The 24,397-nt window shown below is 43.6% G+C and overlaps 1 protein-coding gene across 1 annotated transcript in view; it reads right to left on the bottom strand.

Moving 5' to 3' along the window:
* LOC139767160 (uncharacterized) overlaps positions 1-24,397 on the bottom strand; it is a 1,522,454-nt gene that overhangs the window by 1,376,853 nt on the left and 121,204 nt on the right. Inside the window, 1 exon segment of the mRNA XM_071696189.1 lies at positions 1,105-1,290. Coding sequence (XP_071552290.1) covers positions 1,105-1,290 — 186 coding nt within the window.

Here is a 24,397-nt window from a genome sequence, read left to right as displayed (position 1 = left end):
TTGTTCAAGTTGGTTATTCACTCAACGCAACGTACACAATAGTTCCTAAAGGCACCGTTCTTTGTCACTCACGACAATTATCATTATGACTATTCACTTATGGCACTCATTCACATATTCACTCATGACTGTCCATGTTGTTTATTCACTAATGACACTATCCATGCTGTTTATTCACTCATGACACTGTAATTGTTGTTATTCACTAATGACACCGTCTATGTTGGTTATTCACACATGATACTGTTCATGTTGGTTCTTCACTCCTAACACAGTCCATGTTTATACACTCATGACACTGTCCATGTGGGTTATTTACTCATGACACTATCTATGTAGGATCTTCACTTATGACAGTGATGGTTCTTCACTCATGACACTGGCCATGTTGGTTATTCACTCATAACACTGTCCATATTTATTATCCACTCATGACACTGGCCATGTTGGTTATTCACTCATAACACTGTCCATATTGGTTATCCAATCATGACACCGGCCATGTTGGTTATTCTCTCATGCTGGTTCTTAACTCATGACACTCTCCATGTTGGGAGTTCATTAATAACACTGTCCATGTTGGGTATTTTCTCCACTCTGGCGACCCTGCACTACCCCCATATACTTCACCTTCAACACCACAATACATCCACTTTATCTCAGCAGCACAGACTCCAGGTACGGTATAACCTGCAGCAGGTAATGTATCTGTTGCTCTGACCAACCAACCTGCCGCCAGCCCGCTGGTCGTCACAAACAGGTTGTCGGTTCGTGAGCGTTCATGTGACGTGTATGTCTCAAGCATTTCGTGAGCACCACCACGGTGAGCGACGCCTCTCACTGAGATTAATTGTTGTACAACACGAGGTAATTCCCTGACTGAAATGTTGACCTGTTCCCCACTCCATGTACACACGAAAACTACGAGTCATAACATTATTGTGACACCAATGTAAGCTACACCAAGGTGAAGACTCAACACCTGCCAAGAAGATGATCAATACGTCTCAGAACACGTGTACAGCACAACTACCGGCGAACACAAGTAGCAACTAGAGGAAAGTGTCACATGTTCACCCTAGGAACAACGGGAGAGCTACGTACCTGGTTGTGGGTGGCGTGTGGGTACGGTGCTCCCCACGGTACAGGTCGGTGAGGGACCTGGTTCGAGGCTGGGCACGGGGGAGGTCATCCCTCGGGGACACGGCCTCCTCGCCCGTAAGGTCGCCACGACTCAGCCGCGACGAACCCTCGCCTCCACCGTCTGTCTCACGCTCCAACGAGTGGTGTCTGCCGCCACAAGAGAACCAACGGTTAATGTGTGTGTGTGTGTGAGAGAGAGAGAGAGAGAGAGAGAGAGAGAGAGAGAGAGAGAGAGAGAGAGAGAGAGAGAGAGAGAGAGAGAGAGAGAGAGAGAGAGAGAGAGAGAGAATCTCGTTAAAGCAACGGTACACAGCAACACCGACACAGTATAGCTCTGCCTTATAGATACTACAGGCGCTTAGTCCTATCTGGAGATATTAATCATGTAAATTGTAAAAGTTGTAGCCAGAGATATGGACACTAACACGAACAACACAACGTTTCGTGTTGTGTTCCTGTACACCTAAGAAGAATTACATTAATGGTTTCTACCTGAGTTTGGTTCAACCCTGCTATGAACTTTGGCTAGCTTAATGGTAATCACCTGAGCAGTATAAGAAAATTGTTAAACAAGAATATCTGCAAAGAAACTGATAAATGCTGAAATACCTGTCATTTTCAATGAAACACACACACACACACACACACACACACACACACACACACACACATATCATTATTATTATTATTATTTTGCTTTGTCGCTGTCTCCCGCGTTTGCGAGGTAGTGCAAGGAAACAGACGAAAGAAATGGCCCAACCCACCCCCATACACAATGTATATACATACACGTCCACACACGCAAATATACATACCTATACATCTCAATGTACACATATATATACACACACAGACACATACATATATACCCATGCACACAATTCACACTGTCTGCCTTTATTCATTCCCATCGCCACCTCGCCACACATGGAATACCAACCCCCTCCCCCCTTCATGTGTGCGAGGTAGCACTAGGAAAAGACAACAAAGGCCCCATTCGTTCACACTCAGTCTCTAGCTGTCATGCAATAATGCCCGAAACCACAGCTCCCTTTCCACATCCAGGCCCCACACAACTTTCCATGGTTTACCCCAGACGCTTCACATGCCCTGATTCAATCCACTGACAGCACGTCAACCCCGGTATACCACATCGATCCAATTCACTCTATTCCTTGCCCGCCTTTCACCCTCCTGCATGTTCAGGCCCCGATCACTCAAAATCTTTTTCACCTCATCTTTCCACCTCCAATTTGGTCTCCCACTTCTCGTTCCCTCCACCTCCGACACATATATCCTCTTGGTCAATCTTTCCTCACTCATTCTCTCCATGTGCCCAAACCATTTCAAAACACCCTCTTCTGCTCTCTCAACCACGCTCTTTTTATTTCCACACATCTCTCTTACCCTTACATTATTTACTCGATCAAACCACCTCACACCACACATTGTCCTCAAACAACTCATTTTCCAGCATATCCACCCTCCTGCGCACAACTCTATCCATAGCCCACGCCTCGCAACCATACAACATTGTTGGAACCACTATTCCTTCAAACATACCCATTTTTGCTTTCCGAGATAATGTTCTCGACTTCCACACATTCTTCAAGGCTCCCAAGATTTTCGCCCCCTCCCCCACCCTATGATTCACTTTCGCTTCCATGGTTCCATCCGCTGCCAGATCCACTCCCAGATATCGAAAACACTTTACTTCCTCCAGTTTTTCTCCATTCAAACTTACCTCCCAATTGACTTGACCCTCAACCCTACTGCACCTAATAACCTTGCTCTTATTCACACTTTACCAAACTCAGTCACCAGCTTCTGCAGTTTCTCACATGAATCAGCCACCAGCGCTTTATCATATATATATATATATATATCAGCGCTTTATCATATATATATATATATATATATATATATATATATATATATATATATATATATATATATATAGGGGAGAAAGAATACTTCCCACGTATTCCCTGCGTGTCGTAGAAGGTGACTAAAGGGGGAGGGAGCGGGGGTTGCAAACCTTCCCTTCCTTGTATTTCAATTTCTAAATGGGGAGACAGAAGGAGTCACGCGGGAGTGCTAATCCTCCTCGAAGGCTCAGATTGGGATGTCTAAATGTGTGTGGATGTAACCAAGATGAGAAGAAAGGAGAGATAGGTAGGAGGAAAGGAACCTGGATGTTCTGGTTCTGGGAGAAACGATGCTCTAGGGCAAAGGGAAAGAGTGGTTTGGAAATGCTTTGGGAGTAAAGTCAGGAGTTGTGGGAGTATGTGATAGAGTGTAAGAAAGTAAATTCTAGATTGATATGGGTAAAACTGAAAGTGGATTGAGAGAGACGGGTAATTATTGGTGCTTATGCTCCTGGTCATGAGAAGAAAGATCATAAGAGGGAAGTGGTTTTTGGAGCAGCTGAGTGAGTGTGTTAGCAGCTTTGATGCACGAGACCGGGTTATAGTGATGGGTGATTTAATTACAAAGGTGAGTAATGTTGCAGTTGAGGGTATAATTGGTGTACATAGGGTATTCAGGGTTGTAAGTGGAAATGGTGAACAGCTTGGGGATTTGTGCGCTAAAAAAAAGAGTGCTGATGGGGTAAACCTAACTTAAAAACTGAGATATACATAAGTATAAGTATGTGAGCAGGAGATGGTTAAAGGGCATTACTGGATTACGTGATAATTGATAGCGCGTAAAAGAGAAACATTTGGATGTTAATGTGCTGAGAGGGGCAGCTGAAGGGATGTCTGATCACTATCTTGTGGAGGCGAAAGTAAAGATTTGTAGAGATTTTCAAAAAAGAAGAGAGAATGTTGGGGAGAAGAGAGTGGTGAAAGTAAATGACCTTGGAAAAGAGACTTGTGTGAGGAAGTAACAGGAGAGATTGACTGTAGAGAGGCAAAAGGTGAGAGCAAATGGCGTGAGGGGAGTGGGTGAGGAATTGGATGTATTTAGGGAAGCAATGATGGCTTGTGCAATAGATGCATGTGGCATGAGAAAGGCGGGAGGTGAGCGGATTAGAAACGGTAGTGAGTGGTGGGATGAAGAAGTTGTCAGTGAAAGAGAAAAGAGAGCCATTGGGACTATACTTGCAAGGAAGGAGTGCAAATGACCGGGAGATTTATAAAGGAGAGCGGCAGAAGGTCAAGAAAAAGGTGCAAGGGTTGAAAATGGGTAAATGAGAGTTGGGGAGAGAGAGTATCACAAAAGATGTTTTGAAAGGGGGTGAATAACGTGCGTAAGACAAGAGAACAAATGGGAACATTGGTGAAAGGGGGCACGTGGGGAAGTAATAACAGGTAGTGTCGAAGTGAGAAGGAGATGGAGTGGGTATTTTGAAGGTTTCTTGAATGTTTGATGACAGAGAGGAAGATATAGGGTGTTTTGGTCGGGGTAGGGTGCGAAGTGAGACGGTCAGGGAGAGTGGTCTGGTAAAGAGAGAAGAGATTGCGAAAGCTTTGCGGATGAAGAAATCCGGCAAAGCGGCGGGTTAGGATGGTATTGCAGTAGAATTTATTAAGAAAGGGGGTGACTGTGTTGTTGATTGGTTGGTGAAGTGCCTGAGGATTGGCAGAATGCATGCATAGTACAATTGTACAAAGGCAAAGGGGATATGGGTAAGCGTTCAAACTACAGAGGCATAAGTTTGTTGAGTATTCCTGGGAAATTATATGGGAAGGTATTGATTGACAGGGTGAAGGCATGTACAGAGCTTCAGATTGAGGAAGAGCAGTGTGGTTTCAGAAGTGGTAGAGGATGTGTAGAGCAGGTGTTTGCTTTGAAGAGTGTGTATGGGAAATACTTGGAAAAAAAGACGAATTTGTATGTAGGATTTATGGATCTGGAGAAGGCATATGATAGGGTTGATAGAGATGCGTTGTGGAAGGTTTTAAGAGAATATGGTGTGGGAGGTAAGCTGCTAGAAGCATTTAAAAGTTTTTACCAACCAAGGATGTAAGGCATGTGTACGAGTAGGATGAGAGGAGAGAGATTAGTTCCCAATGAATGTTGGTCTGCGGCAGGGTTGTGTTGATGTCCCCATGATTGTTTAATCTATTAATGGATGAGGTGGTTAGGGAGGTAAATGCAAGAGTTTTGGAGAGGGGTGAGTATGCAATCTGTTGGGGATGATAGAGCTCTGGTGGCTAATTCGAGTGAGAAACTGCATACGTTGGTGACTGAGTTTGGAAAATTGTGAGAAAGGAGAAAGTTGAGAGTAAATGTAAATAAGAGCAAGGTTATTAGGTTAGTAGAGTTGAGGGGAATTTTAACTGGGATGTAAGTTTAAATGGAGAATAACTGGAGAAAGTGAAGTGTTTTAGATATCTGGGAGTGGACTTAGCATCGAATGGAAGCATGGAAGCGGAAGTGAATCACAGGGTGGGGGAGGGGGCAAAGGTTCTGGGAGCGATGAAGAATGTGTTGAAGGAGAGAACGTGATCTCGGAGAGCAAAATTAGAAGCAAAAATGGGTATGTTTGTAGGAATAATAGTTCCGATAATGTTATATGGTTGCGAGGTATGGGCTATAGATAGGGTTGTACGGGATAGGATGATTGTGTTGGAAATGAAATGTTGGAGGACAATATAAGGTGTAAGGTGGTTTGATCGAGTGATCAATGAAAGGGTAAGAGAGATGTGTGGAAATAAAAAGAGTGTGTTGAGAGGAAGAGAGATGTGTGGAAATAAAAAGAGTGTGGTTGAGAGAGCAGAAGAGAGTGTGCTGAAATGGTTTGGACATATGGAGAAAATGAGTGAGGAAAGATTGACAAAGAGAATATATGTATCACAGGTGGAGGGAACAAGAAGCGGGAGACCAAACTGGAGGTGGTAGGATGGGGTGAAAAAGAATTTGAGCGATTGGGGCCTCAAAATACAGGAGGGTGAAAGGCGTGAAAGGAATAGAGAGAACTGGAACGATGTGGTATACTAGGGTCGATGTGCTGTCAATGGACTGAGCCAGGACATGTGAAACTTCTGGGGTAAACCATGGAAAGGTCTGTGGGGCCTGGATGTGGAAAGGGAGGTGTGGTTTCGGTGCATTGCACATGACAGCTCGAGACTGAGTGTGAACGAATGTGGCCTTTCTTTTCTTGTCTGTTTTCCTGGCGCTATCTTGTTGAAGCAGGGAGTAACGATGTTGTTTCCTGTGGGGCAGGATAGCGCCAGAAATGGATGAAGGGAAGCATGTATGGATATGTATTTATGTATACGTCTGTATATATATATATATATATATAAATATATATATATATATATATATATATATATATATATATATATATATATATATATATATATATATATATATATATATATATCCCTGGAGATAGGGGAGAAAGAATACTTCCCACGTATTCCCTGCGTGTCGTAGAAGGCGACTAAAAGGGGAGGGAGCGGGTGGCTGGAAATCCTCCCCTCTCGTTTTTTTTTTTTCTTAATTTTCCAAAAGAAGGAACAGAGAAGGGGGCCAGGTGAAGATATTCCCTCAAAGGCCCAGTCCTCTTTTCTGATTTTGCAGTGGAATTTATTAAAAGATGGGGTGACTGTGATGTTGGCTGGCATGTATGGATCATGGTGAAGTGCCTGGGGATTGGCAGAATACATGCATAGTGCGATGGTACAAAGGCAAAGGGGATAAAGGTGAGTGTTCAAATCACAGAGGTTTAAGTTTGTTGAGTATTCCTGGGAAAATATACGGGAGGGTATTGATTGAGCGGGTAAAGGTATGCACAGAGCATCAGACTGGGGAAGAGCAGTATGGTTTCCGAAGTGGTAGAGGATGTGTGGATCAGGTGTTTGCTTTGAAGAATGTATGTGAGAAATACTTAGAAAAACAGATGAATTTATATGTAGCATTTATGGATCTGGAGAAGGCATATGATAGGTTGGATGGAGATGCTTTGTGAAAGGTTTTAAGAGTATATGGTGTGGGATGTAAGTTACTAGAAGCGGTGAAAAGTTTTTATCAAGGATGTAGGGTATGTGCACGAGCAAAAAGAGAGGATTTGATTGGTTTCCAGTGAATGTCGGTTTGCGGCAGGGGTGCGTGATGTCTCCATGGTTGTTTAATTTGCTTATGGATGTGGTGGTTAGGGATATGAATGCAAGGGTTTTGGAGAGAGGGGCAAGTATGCAGTCTGTTCTGAATGCGAGGGCATGGGAAGTGAGTCAGTTGTTGTTCGCTGATGATACAGCGCTGGTGGCTGATTCGGGTGAGAAACGGCAGTTGGTGACTGAGTTTGGTAAAGTGTTTGAAAGAAGAAAGCTGAGAGTAAATGTGAATAAGAGCAAGGTTATTGGGTTCTATAGGGTTGAAAGACAAGTAAACTGGGGGGTAAGTTTGAACGGAGAAAAACTGGAGGAAGTGAAGTGTTTTAGATATCTGGGAGTGGACTCAGCAGCGGATGGATCCATAGAAGTGGAAGTGAGTCACAGGGTGGAGGAGGGGGCGAAGATTCTGGGAGCGTTGAAGAATGTGTGGAAGGAGAGAACGTTATCTCGGAGAGCAAAAATGGGTAGGTATGTTTGAAGGAATAGTGGTTCCAACAATGTGATATGGTTGCGAGGCATGGGTTATAGACAGAGTTGTACGGATGAGGGTGGATAAGTTGGAAATGAAATACTTGAGGACAATATGTGGTGTGAAGTGGTTTGATCGAGTAAGTAATGAAAGGGTAACAGAGATGTGTGGTAATAAAAATAGTGGTTGAAAGAGCAGAAGAGGGTGTGTTGTATTGGTTTGGACACATGGAAAGAACGAGAGAGGAAAGATTGACAGAGAGGATATATGTGTCAAAGGTGGAGGGAACAAGGAGAAGAGGATATATGTGTCAAAGGTGGAGGGAACAAGGAGAAGCTGGAGACCATATTGGAGGTGGAAGGATGGAGTGAAAAAGATTTTGAGATCGAGGCTTCAACATACAGAAGGGTGAAAGGCGTGCAATAGGGTGAATTGGAACCATGTCGCATACCGGGGTCGACGTGCGGTATATGGACTGAACCAAGGCATGTGAAGCGTCTGGGGTAAACCATGGAAAGGTATGCAGGGCCTGAATATGAAAAGGAAGCTGTGGTTTCGGTACATTACAAATGATAGCTAGAGAGTGAGTGTGAACAAATGTGGCCTGCTTTGTCTGTTCCTGGCGCTGCCTCGCTGGAGGAAGGGGAGGTGGGGATACTAGTCCCTGTGTGGCGGGGTGGCGACTGGATTGGATGAAGCAGCAAGTATGAATATGTACATATGTATACATGTATATGTCTGTTTATGTATATGTATGTATACGGTGAAATGTATATGTGCGTGCGTGGGCGTTTATGTTTATACATGTGTATGTGAGTGGGTTGGGCTATTCCTTGTCTGTTTCCTTGCGCTACCTCGCTAACGCTGGAGACGGCGATTAAGTATGTCTGTGTATGTATGTATAGGCATAGTGCATATGAAGACGCATTTTCATAAATCACATGATATCCTCCAACGGCCAGGATTCAAACCCAGGACCTTTTGCTTGGTAGTTGGGTACGCTAAACGATATGCTATGATCGCCCCTTATAGGAAAATGACAATTCATTTACATGAAATCGAATACCCCTCGTCTCGCATCCAGGAGCAACGGGGTCCACAGCGGTCAAATCCCATCAGGCTCACATTACCAGCAGCTAGCATTCTACACAACCTTACTGTGCAAACACGGAGGTATATGAATACGAATACAGTGCATATGCACGCGCACTTTCTTAGAACACATGATAGCACGAAAAAGGTCCTGGATTCGAATCCTAACTGTTGGAAAGAATTATATGTTCTGTAAAAGAGCACGTTCATATACACTTTAATCGTGTTCATATACCTCAGCGTTCGTTCGGTAAGGTTCCGTAAAATGCTAGCTACTGGTGATGTGAGCCTGATGGGATCTGACCGCTGTAGACCCCGTTGCTCCAGGATGCGAGACGAAGGGTATTCGATTACTTGTAATCGATTAGTCATTTCTCTATTAGGGGCGATCATAGCCTACACCCTGTTCACTTAGATATGATTGCTGGAGCCAAGAAAATAGTTGAATCAAGGGCGCTCATTGGTAAGTATAAAGCTCTTCTTATTTCAACACCTACAATAAATATTTTCAAATTGCTTGCATTATAAGAAGCCAGCATATGGAATAATTTCCGAAGTTAAAAAGGTAAAAATTAGCTTAAAAAGTTTAATGTTATCAAAGAAAATTAAAGTTGATTATAAAGTTTAATAAAACGATGAGTGACGTTTAAAGTAAATGCGGTCACGCAGGTGATTTCACTCAAGGTTACGTGTTTTGTCTCATAATGTAATGTTGCCGGCAAACTGTACGGACTCGTACTGTACACAATGGTTAGTTGCTAGTTTTAATCATTCTGTTGATAACTATTCGCCGGTTTGCGTATTTTTGTAAATCGTTTGCCTGGCTTTATTTTACATGACTTAAAGAAAAAAAACGGGCAAAGTCGACATTAGGAGTTCAAAGGGCACGTAATGTGCTGGTGCTAGCTAGTCAGTTGAATATTTTCAAATTTATTAGCCACGATGCGTTTTGCATTGGTCACTATATTCCGGAAGATACAAGATCTATCAAATACGATTTCTGAAATGTTATACCACCTCTTATTTCGTTGTATTTCTGGCTGAAGAATATTTGAAAATGACGAAATGGCGGGAAACGAGATGATGACATGCTCAGGATCCCCCCCCCCATCTCTCTCTCTCTCTCTCTCTCTCTCTCTCTCTCTCTCTCTCTCTCTCTCTCTCTCTCTCGTGTTTTATCAATGGCATGAAAACAATCATATGGACTCCGATCTAGCTTGGAAAATAGACTAATGGAGACTACTGGCTGTTTTATGTCCGACTTTCGTAGTATGATGTAATAGAATTCACTGGTGTCGTGAGCAGTTAATGTTTACAGAGCAGGTGGATGAGCCAGTGTCACAACAATTGTCAGATTTTCCAGTCTTAACCAGCAGTATTTACGTCTGATAATCATGAAATATCAAGAAATATTTGAGATTTATCCTAATCAATGCAGTTCCTTGATCTGTCTAACTATAAGTAAACCAATAAATGGTAATAAAAAGTAGGCGAGGCTATTACAGCAGCCTGACTGGTGCCAGGCCACCCTCTGGCCGGATATATTCCCGCGGCGGCCAGTCATTGTTGTCTAGGTAACCAAAATGACTTCCTACTCTACCCACACCGTTAACAGCTAAGCTTTAGTGTCCACCCAGCCATCAGATCTGATTAAACAAGGGTACAGTGGTCAGCGGCCCCGATTACCATGCAAAAGGTCCTGGGTTCGAATCTGGCTGTTGGAGTGTATTACGTGATCATATATATATATATATATATATATATATATATATATATATATATATATATATATATATATATATATATATGGGAGAATGAATACATGAAACGTATTCCCCTTTTGTCTTAGAAACGAGTGAAGTGGGCAGAAGCGGAGGGCTGGAACACCCCCTTTCCATGCATTTAAACTTCTGAAAGGGGAAACAGAAGGAGTCGTGCGGGGAGTGCTCATTCCTCCTCGAAGGCTCAGATTGGGGTGTCTGAATGTGTGTGGATGTAACCAAGATGAGAAAAAAGGATGGATAGGTAGTATGTTTGAGGAAAGGAACCTGGATGTTTTGGCTCTGAGTGAAACGAAGCTCAAGGGTAAAGGGGAAGATTGGTTTGGGAATGTCTTGGGAGTAAAGTGAGGGGTTGGTGAGAGGACATGAGCAAAGAAGGAGAAATACTACTCCTGAAGCAGGAGTTGTGAGTGTATGTGATAAAGTGTAGGAAAGTAAATTCTAGACTGATGTGCGTAAAGCTGAAAGTGGATGGAGAGAGATGGGTGATTATTGGTGCCTATGCACCTGCTCATGAGAAGAAGGATCATGAGATGCAAGTGTTTTTGGAGCATTTGAGTGAGTGTGTTAGCATCGTTGATACACGAGACCGGGTTATAGTGATGGGTGATTTGAATGCGAAGGTTAGTAGTAAGGCGGTTGAGGGTATAATTGGTGTACATGGGGTGTTCAGAGTTGTAAATGGAAATGATGAAGAGCTTATGGATTTGTGTGCTGAAAAAGGACTGGTGACTGGGAATACTTGGTTTAAAAAGAGAAATATACATAAGTATACGTATGTGAGTAGGAGAGAAGGTAAGATTGTTAGTAAGAAGTAAGAAGAAGTAAGATTGTTAGTGAAAGAGAAGAGAGTGGCATTTGAACGATTTTTGCAGGGAAGTAGTGCAAATGGGATCAAGATGTGTAAAAGAAAGCGGTAGGAGGTCAAGAGAAAGGTGCTAGGGGTGAAAAAGGGGGAAATGAGAGGTGGGGTGAGAGACTATCATTAAATTTTTGGGAGAATAAAAAAAATATTTTCGAAGGAGGTAAATAACATGAGTTAGACAAGAGAACTAATGAGAACATCGATGTAGGGGGCAAATGGGGAGGTAATAACAAGTAGTGATGAAGTGAGGTGATGTAGCGAGTATTTTGAAGGTTTGTTGAATGTGTTTGATGATAGAGTGGCAGATATAGGGTGTTTTGGCCAGGGTGGTGAGCGAAATGAGAGGGTCAGGTAGAATGGTTTGGTAAACATAGAAGAGCTAGTGAAAGCTTTGCGGAGGATGAAATCCGGCAAGGCGGCGGTTCTGGATGGTACTGCAGTAGAATTTATTAAAAAAGGGGGTGACTGTGTTGTTGATTGGTTGGTAAGGATATTCAGTGTATGTATGGATCATGGTGAAGTGCCTGAGGATTGTCGGAATGCATGCATAGTGCCACTGTGCAAAGGCAAGTCGGTTAAAAGCGAGTGTTCAAACCACAGCGGCATATGTTTGTTGAGTATTCCTGGGAAATTATATGGGAGGGTATTGATTAAGAGGGTGAAGGTAGGTACAGAGCTTCAGACTGGGGATGGAGCAGTGTGGTTTTAGACATGGATCAGGTACTTGCCTTGAAGAATGTGTGTGAGAAATACTCAAAATACAAATAGATTTGTATGTAGCATGTATGGATCTGGAGAAGGCATATGATAGGGCTGATAAAGATGCTTTGTGGAAAGTTTTAAGAGTATATGGGATGGGAGGTAAGCTGCCAGAAGAGGTGGAAAGTTTTTACCAAGGATGTAAGGAATGTGTGCGAGTATTAAAATAGGAGAGTGATTGGTTCTCAGTGAAGGTCGGTCTGCGGCAGAGGCGCGTGAATTGCCCCATGGTTGTTTAATTTGTTTATGAATGGGGTGGTTAGGGAGGTAAATGCGAGACTGTTGGAGAAAGGAGCGAGTATGCAATCTGTTGGGGATAAGAAAGCCTGGGAAGTGAGTCAGTTGTTGTTCGCCGATGATACAGCACTGGTTGCTAATTCGACTGAGAAACTGCAGAAGGTGGTGACTGAGTTTGGAAAGGAGTGTGAAAGGTGAAAGTTGAGAGTAAATGTGGATAATCGCAATGTTATTAGGTTCAGTAGGGTTGATGGACAAGTTGATTGGAAATTTAAGTTTAAATGGAGAAAATCTGGAAAAATGAAGTGTTTTAGATATCTGAGAGTGGACTTAGCAACGAACGGAACCCTGGAAGTGGAAGTGAGTCACAGGGTGGGGGAGGGGTCGAAGATTCAAGGAGGGATGAAGAATGTGTGGAAGGAGAAAACGTTATCTCGGAGAGCAAAAATGGGTATGTTTGAATGTATAGTTGTCCCAGCAATATCATATGGTTGCGAGGCATGGGCTATAGATAGGGTTGTACGGAGGGTGGATGTGTTGGAAATGAAATGTTTGACGACAATATGTGGTGTGAGGTGGTTTGATCGAGCAAGTAATGAAAGGATAAGAGAGATGTGTGGAAATAAAAAGAGTGTGGTTGAGAGAGCAGAGGAGGGTGTGTTGAAATGGCCTGGACATATGGAGAGAATGAGTGAGGAAAGGTTAACAAAGAGGATATATACGTCAGAGTATGGGCGTTTATGTATATACATGTGTACGTGGGAAGTTCAGCCATTCCTCGTCTGTTTCCTTGCGCTATCTCGCTGACGCGGGAGACGGTGACTAAGTATAATAAATGAAATATATTTTTCTATAATTCATATATCTATATATAATACTTAGTTGCTGTCTCTCGCGTTAGCGAGTTAGCGAAAGGAAACAGACAAAGGAATGGCCCAACCCACCCACATACATATACATAAACGCCCACACACGCACATATACATACCTGTACATTTCAGCGTATACATACACATACATACACAGACATATACATATATACACATGTAAATATGCATACTTGCTGCTTTCATCCATTCCCGTCGCCACTTCCGCCACACATGAAATGGCACTCCCCTCCCCTCGCACGCGCACGAGGTAGCTCCAGGAAAAGATAACAAAGGCCACATTCGTTCACACTCAGTCTCTAGCTGTCATGTACAATGCATCGAAACCATAGCTCCCTTTCCACATACAGGCCCGTACAAAACTTTCCATGGATTACCCCAGACGCTTCACATGCCCTGTTTCAATCCACTGACAGCACGTCGAACCCGATATACCCATCGTTCCAATTCACTCTATTCCTTCCACGCCTTTCACCCTCCTATATGTTCAGGCCCCGATCGCTCAACATCTTTTTCACTCCATCCTTCTACCTCCAATTAGGTATCCTACTTCCCCTCGTTCCCTCCACCTCTGACACATATATCTTCTTTGTCAATCTTTCCTTACTCATTCTCTCCTGTGACCAAACCATTTCAATACACCCTCTTCTGCTCTCTCAACCACACTCTTTTTATTACCACACATCTCTCTTACCCTTTCATTACTTACTCGATCAAACCACCTCACACCACATATTGTCCTCAAACATTTCATTTCCAACACATCCACCCTCCTCCGCACAACCCCATCTGTAGCCCATGCCTCGCAACCATATAACATTGTTGGATCCACTATTGCTTCAAACATACCAATTTTTGCTCTCTAAGATAATGCTGTCGCCCTCACAATGTACATTCTTCAACGCTCCCAGAACCTTCGCCCCCTACCCCTAACCTGTGACTCACTTCCGCTTCCATGATTCCATTCACTCCTAGACATCAAAAACACTTCACTTCCTCCAGTTTTTCCATTCAGACTTACCTCCCAATTATTTTGTCCTTCAACCCTACTGAGCCTACTAACCTTGCTCTTATTCACATTTACTCTCAACTTTCTTCTCTCACACACTTTACCAAACTCAGTCACTAACTTCTGCTGCTTCTCACCCGAATCAGCCACCATTCCTGTATCATTAGCGAACAACTGACTCACTTCCCAGGCCCTCTCATCCACAACAGACAGCATACTTGCCTCTCTCTCCAAAACTCTAGCATTCATCTCCCTAACAACCACATCCATTAACAAATTAAACAACCATGGAGACATCACGCACCTCTGCCGCAAACCAACATTCACTGGGAACCAATCATTTCCTCTCCTCCTACTTATACACATGCCTTACATTCTTGATAAAAACTTTTCACTGCTTCTAGCAACTTACCTCCCACACAACATAGTCTTAATACCTTCTACAAAGCATCTCTATCACCACTATCATATGCCTCCTCCAGATCCATAAATGCTACATATAAATCCATCTGTTTTTCTAATTATTTCTCACATATATTCTTTAAAGGAAACACCTGATCCACAGATCCTTTACCGATTCTGAAACCACACTGCTCTTCTCCAATCTGATGCTGCGTATATGCCTTTACCTTCTCAATCAATACCCTTCCATATAATTTACCAGGAATACTCGACAATCTTATACCACTGTAATTTGAACACTAACCTTTATCCCCTTTGCCTTTGTACAATGGCACTATGCATGCATTCCGCCAATCCTCAGGCACTTCACCATGAACCATACATATATTGAATATCCTTACCAACCAGTCACCCCATTTTTTTTAATAGATTCCACTGCAATACCATCCAAACCCGCCGCCTTGCCGGCTTTCATTTTCCGCAAAGCTTTCACTACCTCTTCTCTGTTTACCAAATCATTCTCCCTGACCCTCTCACTCTGCACACCACCTCGACCAAAAACACCCTATATCTGCCACTCTATCATCAAACACATTCAACAAACCTTCAAAATACTCACTCCATCTCCTTCTCACTTCACCATTACTTGTTATTACCTCCCCATTAGCCCCCTTCACCAATGTTCCCATTTGTTCTCGTGTCTTACGCACTTTATCTACCTCCTTCCAAAACATTTTTATATTCTCCCAAAAATTTAATGATACTCTCTCACCCCAACTCTCATTTGCCCTCTTTTTTCATCAATTGCAACTTTCTCTTGATCTCCTGCCTCTTTCTTTTATACATCTCCCAATCATTCTCACTACTTCCCTACTTCTCTTTCACTAAAAATTTTACTTCTTCATCCCACCACTCACTACCCGTTCTAATCTGCCCACCTCCCACCTTTCTCATGCCACAAGGCATCTTTTGCGCAAGCCATCACTGCTTCCCTAAATACATCCCATTCCTCCCCCTCTCCCCTTACATTATTTGCTCTCACCTTTTTCCGTTCTGCACTCAAATCTCCTGGCACTTCCTCATACAAGTCTCCATACCAAGCTCACTTAATCTCACCACTCTCTTCACCCCAACATTTCTCTTTTTTCTGAAAACCTCTACAAATCTTCACCTTCGCCTCCACAAGATAATGATCAGACATCCCTCTAGTTGCTCCTCTCAGCACATTAACATCCAAAAGTCTCTCTTTCACGCGCCTATAAGTTAATAGGTAGTCCAATAACGCTCTCTAGCCATCTCTCCTACTTACATACATATACTTATTTCCAATCACCAGTCCTTTTTCAGCACACAAGTCTACAAGCTCTTCGCCATTTTCATTTACAACACTGAACACCCCATGTACACTGATTGTACCCTCAACTGCCACATTGCTCACCTTTGCATTCAAATCACCCATCACTATAACCCGCTCTCATGCATCAAAGCTGCTAACACACTCACTCAGCTGCTTGCAAAACACTTGCCTCTCAGGATCTTTCTTCTCATAACCAAGTGCACAGGCACCAATAATCACATATCTCTCCCCATCCACTTTCAGTTTTACCCATATCAATCTAGAGCATACTCCCACAATTCCTGCTTCAGGAGTATTATATATATATATATATATATATATATATATATATATATATATATATATATATATATATATATATATATATATATATATATATCCCTGGGGATAGGGGAGAAAGAATACTTCCCACGTATTCCCTGCGTGTCGTAGAAGGCGACTAAAAGGGAAGGGAGCGGGGGGCTGGAAATCCTCCCCTCTCGTTTTTTTTTTTTTTCTTTTTTTTTTAATTTTCCAAAAGAAGGAACAGAGAAGAGGTCCAGGTGAGGATATTCCCTCAAAGGCCCAGTCCTCTGTTCTTAACGCTACCTCGCTATCGCGGGAAATAGCGCATAGTAAAAAAAAAAAAAAAAAAAAAAAAAAAAAAAAAAAATATATATATATATATATATATATATATATATATATATATATATATATATATATATATATATATATATATATTATACTTTGTCGCTGTCTCCCGCGTTAGCGAGGTAGCGCAAGGAAACAGACGAAGGAATGGCCCAACCCACCCACATATACATGTATATACATAACGTCCACACATACGCACTTATACATACTTATACATTTCAACGTGTATATTTTCTTTTTCTTTTTTATTATACTTTGTCGCTGTCTCCCGCGTTAGCGAGGTAGCGCAAGGAAACAGATGAAAGAATGGCCCAACCCGCCCAACCCACCCACATACACATGTATATACATACACGTCCACACACGCACATATACATATCTATACATCTCAACGTATACATATATATATACACACACAGGCATATTCATATATACACATGTACATAATTCAAACTGTCCGCCCTTATTCATTCCCGTTGCCACCCCGCCACACATGAAATGACAACCCCCTCCCCCAGCATGTACGTGAGGTAGCGCTAGGGAAAGACAACAAAGGCCACATTTGTTCACACTCAGTCTCTAGCTGTCATGTACAATGCACCGAAACTAAAGCTCCCTTTCCACATCGAGGCCCCACACAACTTTCCATGGTTTACCCCACACGCTTCACATGCCCTAGTTCAATCCATTGACAGCACGTCGACCCTGGTATATAACATGGTTCCAATTCACTCTATTCCTTGCACGCATTTCACCCTCCTGCATGTTCAAACCCCTATCACTCAAAATCTTTTTCACTCCATCTTTCCACCTCCAATTTGGTCTCCCACTTCTCGTTCCCTCCGCCTCTGACGCTGATTCTCTCCATGTGATCAAACCACTTCAAAGCACCCTCTTCTGCTCTCTCAACCACACTTGTTTTATTACCACACATCTCTCTTAACCTTTCATTACTTACTCGATCAAACCATCGCACACCACATATTGTCCTCAAACATCTCATTTCCAGCACATTAATCCTCCTCCGCACAACTCTATCCACAGCCCACGCCTCGCAACCATATAACATTATCGGAACGACTATTCCTTCAAACATACTCATTTTTGCTTTCCGAGATAACGTTTTCGCCTTTCACACATTTTTCAACGCTCCAACCACTTTCGCCCCCACCCCTACCCTGTGAGTCATTTCCGCTTCCATGGTTCCATCCGCTGCCAGATCCATTCCCAGATATCTAAAACATTTCACTTCCTCCAGTTTTTCTCCATTCAAACTTACTTCCCAAATGACTTGTCCCTAATCCCTACTGTACCTAATAACCTTGCTCTTATTCATATTTACTCTCAGCTTTCTTCTTTCACACACTTTACAAAACTTAGTCACCAGCTTCTGCAGTTTCTCACCCGAATTAGCCACCAGCGCTGTATCATCAGCGAACAACAAATGACTCACTTACCAAGCCCTCTCATCTACAACGGACTGCATACTTGCCTCTCTCTCCAAAGCTCTTGCATTCATCTCCCTAACAACCCCATCCACAAACAAATCAAACAATCATGGAGACATCACGCACCCCTGCCGCAAACTGAGAACCAATCACTTTCCTCTCTTCCTACCCGTACACATGCCTTACATCCTCGATAAAAACTTTTCAATGCTTCTAGCAAGTTGCCTTCCACACTATATACTCTTAATACCTTCCACAGAGCATCTCTATCAATTCTATCATATGCCTTCTCCAGTTCCGTTAATGCTACATACAAATCCATTTGCTTTTCTAAGTATTTCTCACATACATTCTTCAAAGCAAACACTTGATCCACACATCCTCCACCATTTCTGAAACCACACTGCTTTTCCCCAATCTGATGCTCTGTACATGCCTTCACCCACTCAATCAGTACCCTCCCATATAATTTCCCAGGAATACTCAACAAACTTATACCTCTGTAATTTGAATATTCACCTTTATCCCCTTTCCCTTTGTACAATGGCACTTTACATGCATTCTGCCAATCCTCAGGCACTTCACCATGATCCATACATAAATTGAATATCCTCACCAACCTGTGAAGAACACAGTCACCCCCTTTTTTTAATAAATTTCATTGCAATACCATCCAAAGCCGCCGCCTTACCGGCTTTCATCTTCCGCAAAGCTTACACTGCCTCTTTTCTGTTTACCAAATCATTCTCCCTGACCCTCTCCCTTCGCACACTACCTAAACCAAAACACCCTATATCTGCCACACTATCATCTAACACATTCAAGAAACTTTCAAAATACTCACTTCATCTCCTTCTAACATCACTACTACTTGCTATTACCTCCCATTTGCCCCCTTCACAGATGTTCCCATTTGTTCTCTTGTCTCACGCACTTTATTTACCTCCTTCCAAAACATCTTTTTATTCTCCCAAAAATCTAATGATACTCTCTCACCCCAACTCTCATTTGCCCTCTTTTTCACCTCTTGCACCTTTCTCTTGACCTCCTGCCTCTTTTTTTTTTTTTTTTTATACATCTCCCAGTCGTTTGCACTATTTACTGGCAAAACTCGTCCAAATTCCTCTCTCTTCTCTTTCACTAATAATCTTACTTCTTCCTCCCACCACTCATTACCCTTTCTAATCTGCCCACCTTCCACGCTTCTCATGCCACAAGCATCTTTTGCGCAAGCCATCACTGCTTCCCTAAATACATCCCATTCCTCCCCCACTCACCTTACGTCCTTTGGTCTGACCTTTTTCCATTCTGCACTCAGTCTCTCCTGGTACTTCCTCACACGTCTCTTTCCCAAGCTCACTTACTCTCACCACTCTCTTCACCCCAACATTTTCTCTTCTTTTCAGATAACCTCTACAACTCTTATATATATATATATATATATATATATATATATATATATATATATATATATATATATATATATATATATATATATATATATATATATATATATATATATATATATATACAAACGGTTCATGTTTCTTGGTGTGGAAGATATAGGTGTATTGTAATGAGATAATCAATTTATGTAGGTAGAGATTGGCTGCCTTGGTGTAATTAGCGGAGGGAGAGACGGTGAGGGTGAGGGAGGACGTGAAGGTTTATGGTGGAGGGTCAAGGTGGAGCTGTTATTATGGCAGGAGTGGCAGTAGGAGCCGCACCACAATGACGATACTCCATGTACTGACGTGGCACCCACCAGGTGGACCGCGGGGTGGCCATGTACTGACCATCCACCGCCCACCACCAGGTGGACCGCGGGGTGGCCATGTACTGACCATCCACCGCCCACCACCAGGTGGACGCGGGGTGGCCATGTACTGACCATCCACCGCCCACCACCAGGTGGACCGCGGGGTGGCCATGTACTGACCATCCACCGCCCAGCACCAGGTGGACCGCGGGGTGGCCATGTACTGACCACCCACCGCCCACCACCAGGTGGACCGCAAGGTTGTACACCTCACCAGCGAGCCACACAGGCCAGCAGAGTACCTGCTGGGTCAACATCATCCATTACACCGGAAACCTGCTGACCTGAATTAAGCGACCCCCCCTCGGTCCCCTCCATGTGTTTATCATGAGAGAGAGAGGAAATAACTCCTCCTCCCTGGTATATTCCTGGCTGTTCATTAGCCTTCTAACTTATGTGGAACCAATGGTGACCCCGCCTCCCTAACCCCAGTCAGAGGCCAAACAGCTCTGACCTACCCACCCAGCCTGACCTACTGTAATATTAGTGAAGGCTCCAGGGCAAGTATGATGACTACCAGCGCCAGGATGACAGTGAGGGCGCCAGGGAAGGTATGATGACAGTACCAGTATCAGCATGATAGTGAGAGCTCCAGGGAAGGTTTAGTGACTGAACCAGTACCAGGATGATAGTGAGGGCTCCAGGGCAGTTATGATGACTGCACCAGTACCAGGATGATACTGAGGGCGCCAAGGCAGGTATGATGACTGTACCAGTAAAAGCATGATAGTGAGAGCTCCACGGCAGGTATAATGACCGAACTAGTACCAGGATGATAGTGAGGGCTCCAGGGCAGATATGACTGCACCAGTACCAGGATGATAGTGAGGGCGCCAGGGAAGGTATGATGACTGTACAAGTACCAAGATGATAGTGAGAGTTCCAGGGAAGGTATGATGACTGAACCAGTACCAGGATGATAGTGAGGGCTCCAGGGAAGGTATGATGACTGCACCAGTACCAGGGTGATAGTGAGGGCGCCAGGGAAGGCATGATGACCGTATCAGTGCCAGGATGATACTGAGGGCTCCAGGTAAGGTATGATTACTGTACCAGTATCAGGATGATAGTGAGGGCTTCAGGGTAGGTATGATGACTGTTCCAGGATGATAAATAGGGCTCCAGGGCAAGTATGAGTACTGTACCAGAATCAGGATGACAGTGAGGGCTCCTGGGCAGGTATGATGACTGTATCAGTATGATGGTGAGAGCTCCAGGGAAGGTATGATGACTGTAACAGTACCAGGATGATAGTGAGGGCTCCAGTGAAGGTATGCTGACTGTAACAGTACCAGGATGATAATGAAAGCTCCAGGGCAGGTATGATGACTGTACCCGTACCAGGAAGACAGCGAGGGCTCCAGGTAAGGAATAATGACTGTAATAGTACAAGGAATATAGTGAGGGCCCCAGGGAAGGTATGATGACTACAAAGTACCAGGATGAAAGTGAAGGCTCCAGGAAAGGTATGATAACTGTACCAGTACCAGGATGATAATGAGGGCTCCAGGGAAGGTATGATGACTGTACCAATACCAGAATGATAGTGAGGGCTCCAAGGCAGGCATGATGACTGTAATAGCACCAGGATGATAAGAGTTCCAGGGCAGGTATGATGACTGTACCAGTATCAAGATGATAGTGAGGGCTCTAGGGAAGGTATGATGACTGTACCAGTACAAGTGAGGGCTCCAGGGAAGGTATGATGACTGTACCAGTACCAGGATGATAGTGAGGGCTCCAGAGCAGGTATGATGACTATAATAGTACCAGGATGATAGTGAAGGCTCAGGGAAGGTACGATGACTAATAATACCAGTATGATAGTGAGGGCTCCATGGGCAGGTATGATGAGTACCAGTACCAGGATGATTGTGAGGGCTCCAGGGTAGGTATGATAACTGTAATAGTACCAGGATGATAGTGAGGGCTCCTGGGCAGGTATGATGACTATAATAGTACCAGGATGATAGTGAGGGCTCCAGGGAAGGCATGATGACTGTAACAGTACCAAGATGATAGTGAGGGTTCCATGGAAGGTATGATGACAGTACCAGTATCAGGATGATAGTGAGAGCTCCAGGAAGGTATGGTGACTGTACCAGTACCAGAATGATAGAGGGCTTCAGGTATGGTTACTGTACCAGTACCAGGATGATAGTGAGGGCTCCAGGGCAGTTATGATTACTATAATAGTACCAGGATGATAGTGAGGGCTCCAGGGAAGGTAGGATGACTGTAATAGTACCAGGATGATAGTGAGGGCTCCATGGGCAGGTATGATAACTGTACCAGCACCAGGATGATAGTAAGGGCTCCAGGGTAGGTATGATAACTGTAATAGTACCAGGATGATATTGAGGGCTTCTAGGCTCCAGGTAACGTATACCATCAGTACCAGGATGATAGTGAGGGCTCTAGGTAAGATATATCACCAGTACCAGGATGATAGTGAGGGCTCCAGGAAGGTATGATGACTGTACTAGTACCAGAATGATAGTCAGGGCTCCAGGTAACGTATACCATCAGTACCAGGATGATAGTAAGGGCTCTAGGTAAGATATATCACCAGTACCAGGATGATAGTGAGGGCTCCAGGAATGTATGATGACTGTACTAGTACCAAAATGATAGTCAGGGCTCCAGGTAACGTATACCATCAGTACCAGGATGATAGTAAGGGCTCTAGGAAAGATATATCATCAGTACCAGGATGATAGTAAGGGCTCTAGGTAAGATATATCACCAGTACCAGGATGATAGTGCGGGCTCCAGGAAGGTATGATGACTGTACCAGTACCAGAATGATAGTGAGGGCTCCAGGTAACGTATACCATCAGTACCAGGATAATATTGAGGGCTCTAGGTAAGGTATACCACCAGTACCAGGTTGATAGTGAGGGCTCTAGGTAAGATATATCACCAGTACCAGGATGATAGTGAGGGCTCCAGGTAAGGTATACCACCAGTACTAGGATGATGGTGAGGGCTCTCGGTAAGGTATACCATCAGTACTAGGATGATAGTGAGGGCTCCAGGAAAGGTATAACATCAGTACCAGGATGATAGTGAGGGCTCGAGGTATGGTATAACATCAGTATTAGTACCAGGATGATAGTGAGGGCTCCAGGTAAGGTATAACATCAGTACCAGGATGATAGTGAGGGCTCCAGGTAAGGTATAACATCAGTACCAGGATGATAGTGAGGACTCCAGGTAAGGTATAACATCAGTACCAGGATGATAGTGAGGGCTCCAGGTAAGGTATAACATCAGTACCAGGATGATAGTGAGGGCTCCAGGTATGGTATAACATCAGTACCAGGATGATAGTGAGGACTCCAGGTATGGTATAACATCAGTATTAGTACCAGGATGATAGTGAGGGCTCCAGGTAAGGCATAACATCAATACTAGTACCAGGATGATAGTGAGGGCTCCAAGTAAGGTATAACATCAGTACCAAGATGATAGTGAGGACTCCAGGTAAGGTATAACATCAGTACCAGGATGATAGTGAGGGCTCCAGGTATGGCATAACATCAGTATTAGTACCAGGATGATAGTGAGGGCTCCAGGTAAGGTATAACATCAATACTAGTACCAGGATGATAGTGAGGGCTCCAGGTAAGGTATAACATCAGTACCAGGATGATAGTGAGGACTCCAGGTATGGTATAACATCAGTATTAGTACCAGGATGATAGTGAGGGCTCCAGGTAAGGTGTAACATCAATACTAGTACCAGGATGATAGTGAGGGCTCCAAGTAAGGTATAACATCAGTACCAGGATGATAGTGAGGGCTCCAGGTATGGCATAACATCAGTATTAGTACCAGGATGATAGTGAGGGCTCCAGGTAAGGTGTAACATCAATACTAGTACCAGGATGATAGTGAGGGCTCCAAGTAAGGTATAACATCAGTACCAAGATGATAGTGAGGGCTCCAGGTAAGGTATAACATCAGTACCAGGATGATAGTGAGGGCTCCAGGTATGGTATAACATCAGTATTAGTACCAGGATGATAGTGAGGGCTCTAGGTAAGGTATAACATCAGTACCAGGATGATAGTGAGGGCTCCAGGTATGGTATAACATCAGTATTAGTACCAGGATGATAGTGAGGGCTCTAGGTAAGGTATAACATCAGTACCAGGATGATAGTGAGGGCTCCAGGTAAGGTATAACAGTACCAGGATGATAGTGAGGACTCCAGGTATGGTATAACATCAGTATTAGTACCAGGATGATAGTGAGGGCTCCAGGTAAGGTATAACATCAATACTAGTACCAGGATGATAGTGAGGGCTCCAAGTAAGGTATAACATCAGTACCAAGATGATAGTGAGGGCTCCAGGTAAGGTATAACATCAATACCTAGTAGTGCCAGCATGATAGTGAGGGCTCCAAGGTACCATCTAC

The sequence above is a fragment of the Panulirus ornatus genome, chromosome 59 (genome assembly GCF_036320965.1).
Source record: "Panulirus ornatus isolate Po-2019 chromosome 59, ASM3632096v1, whole genome shotgun sequence".
In the NCBI taxonomy this organism is placed as follows: Eukaryota; Metazoa; Arthropoda; class Malacostraca; order Decapoda; family Palinuridae; genus Panulirus; species Panulirus ornatus.
This window is presented reverse-complemented; position numbering and strand designations above follow the sequence as displayed.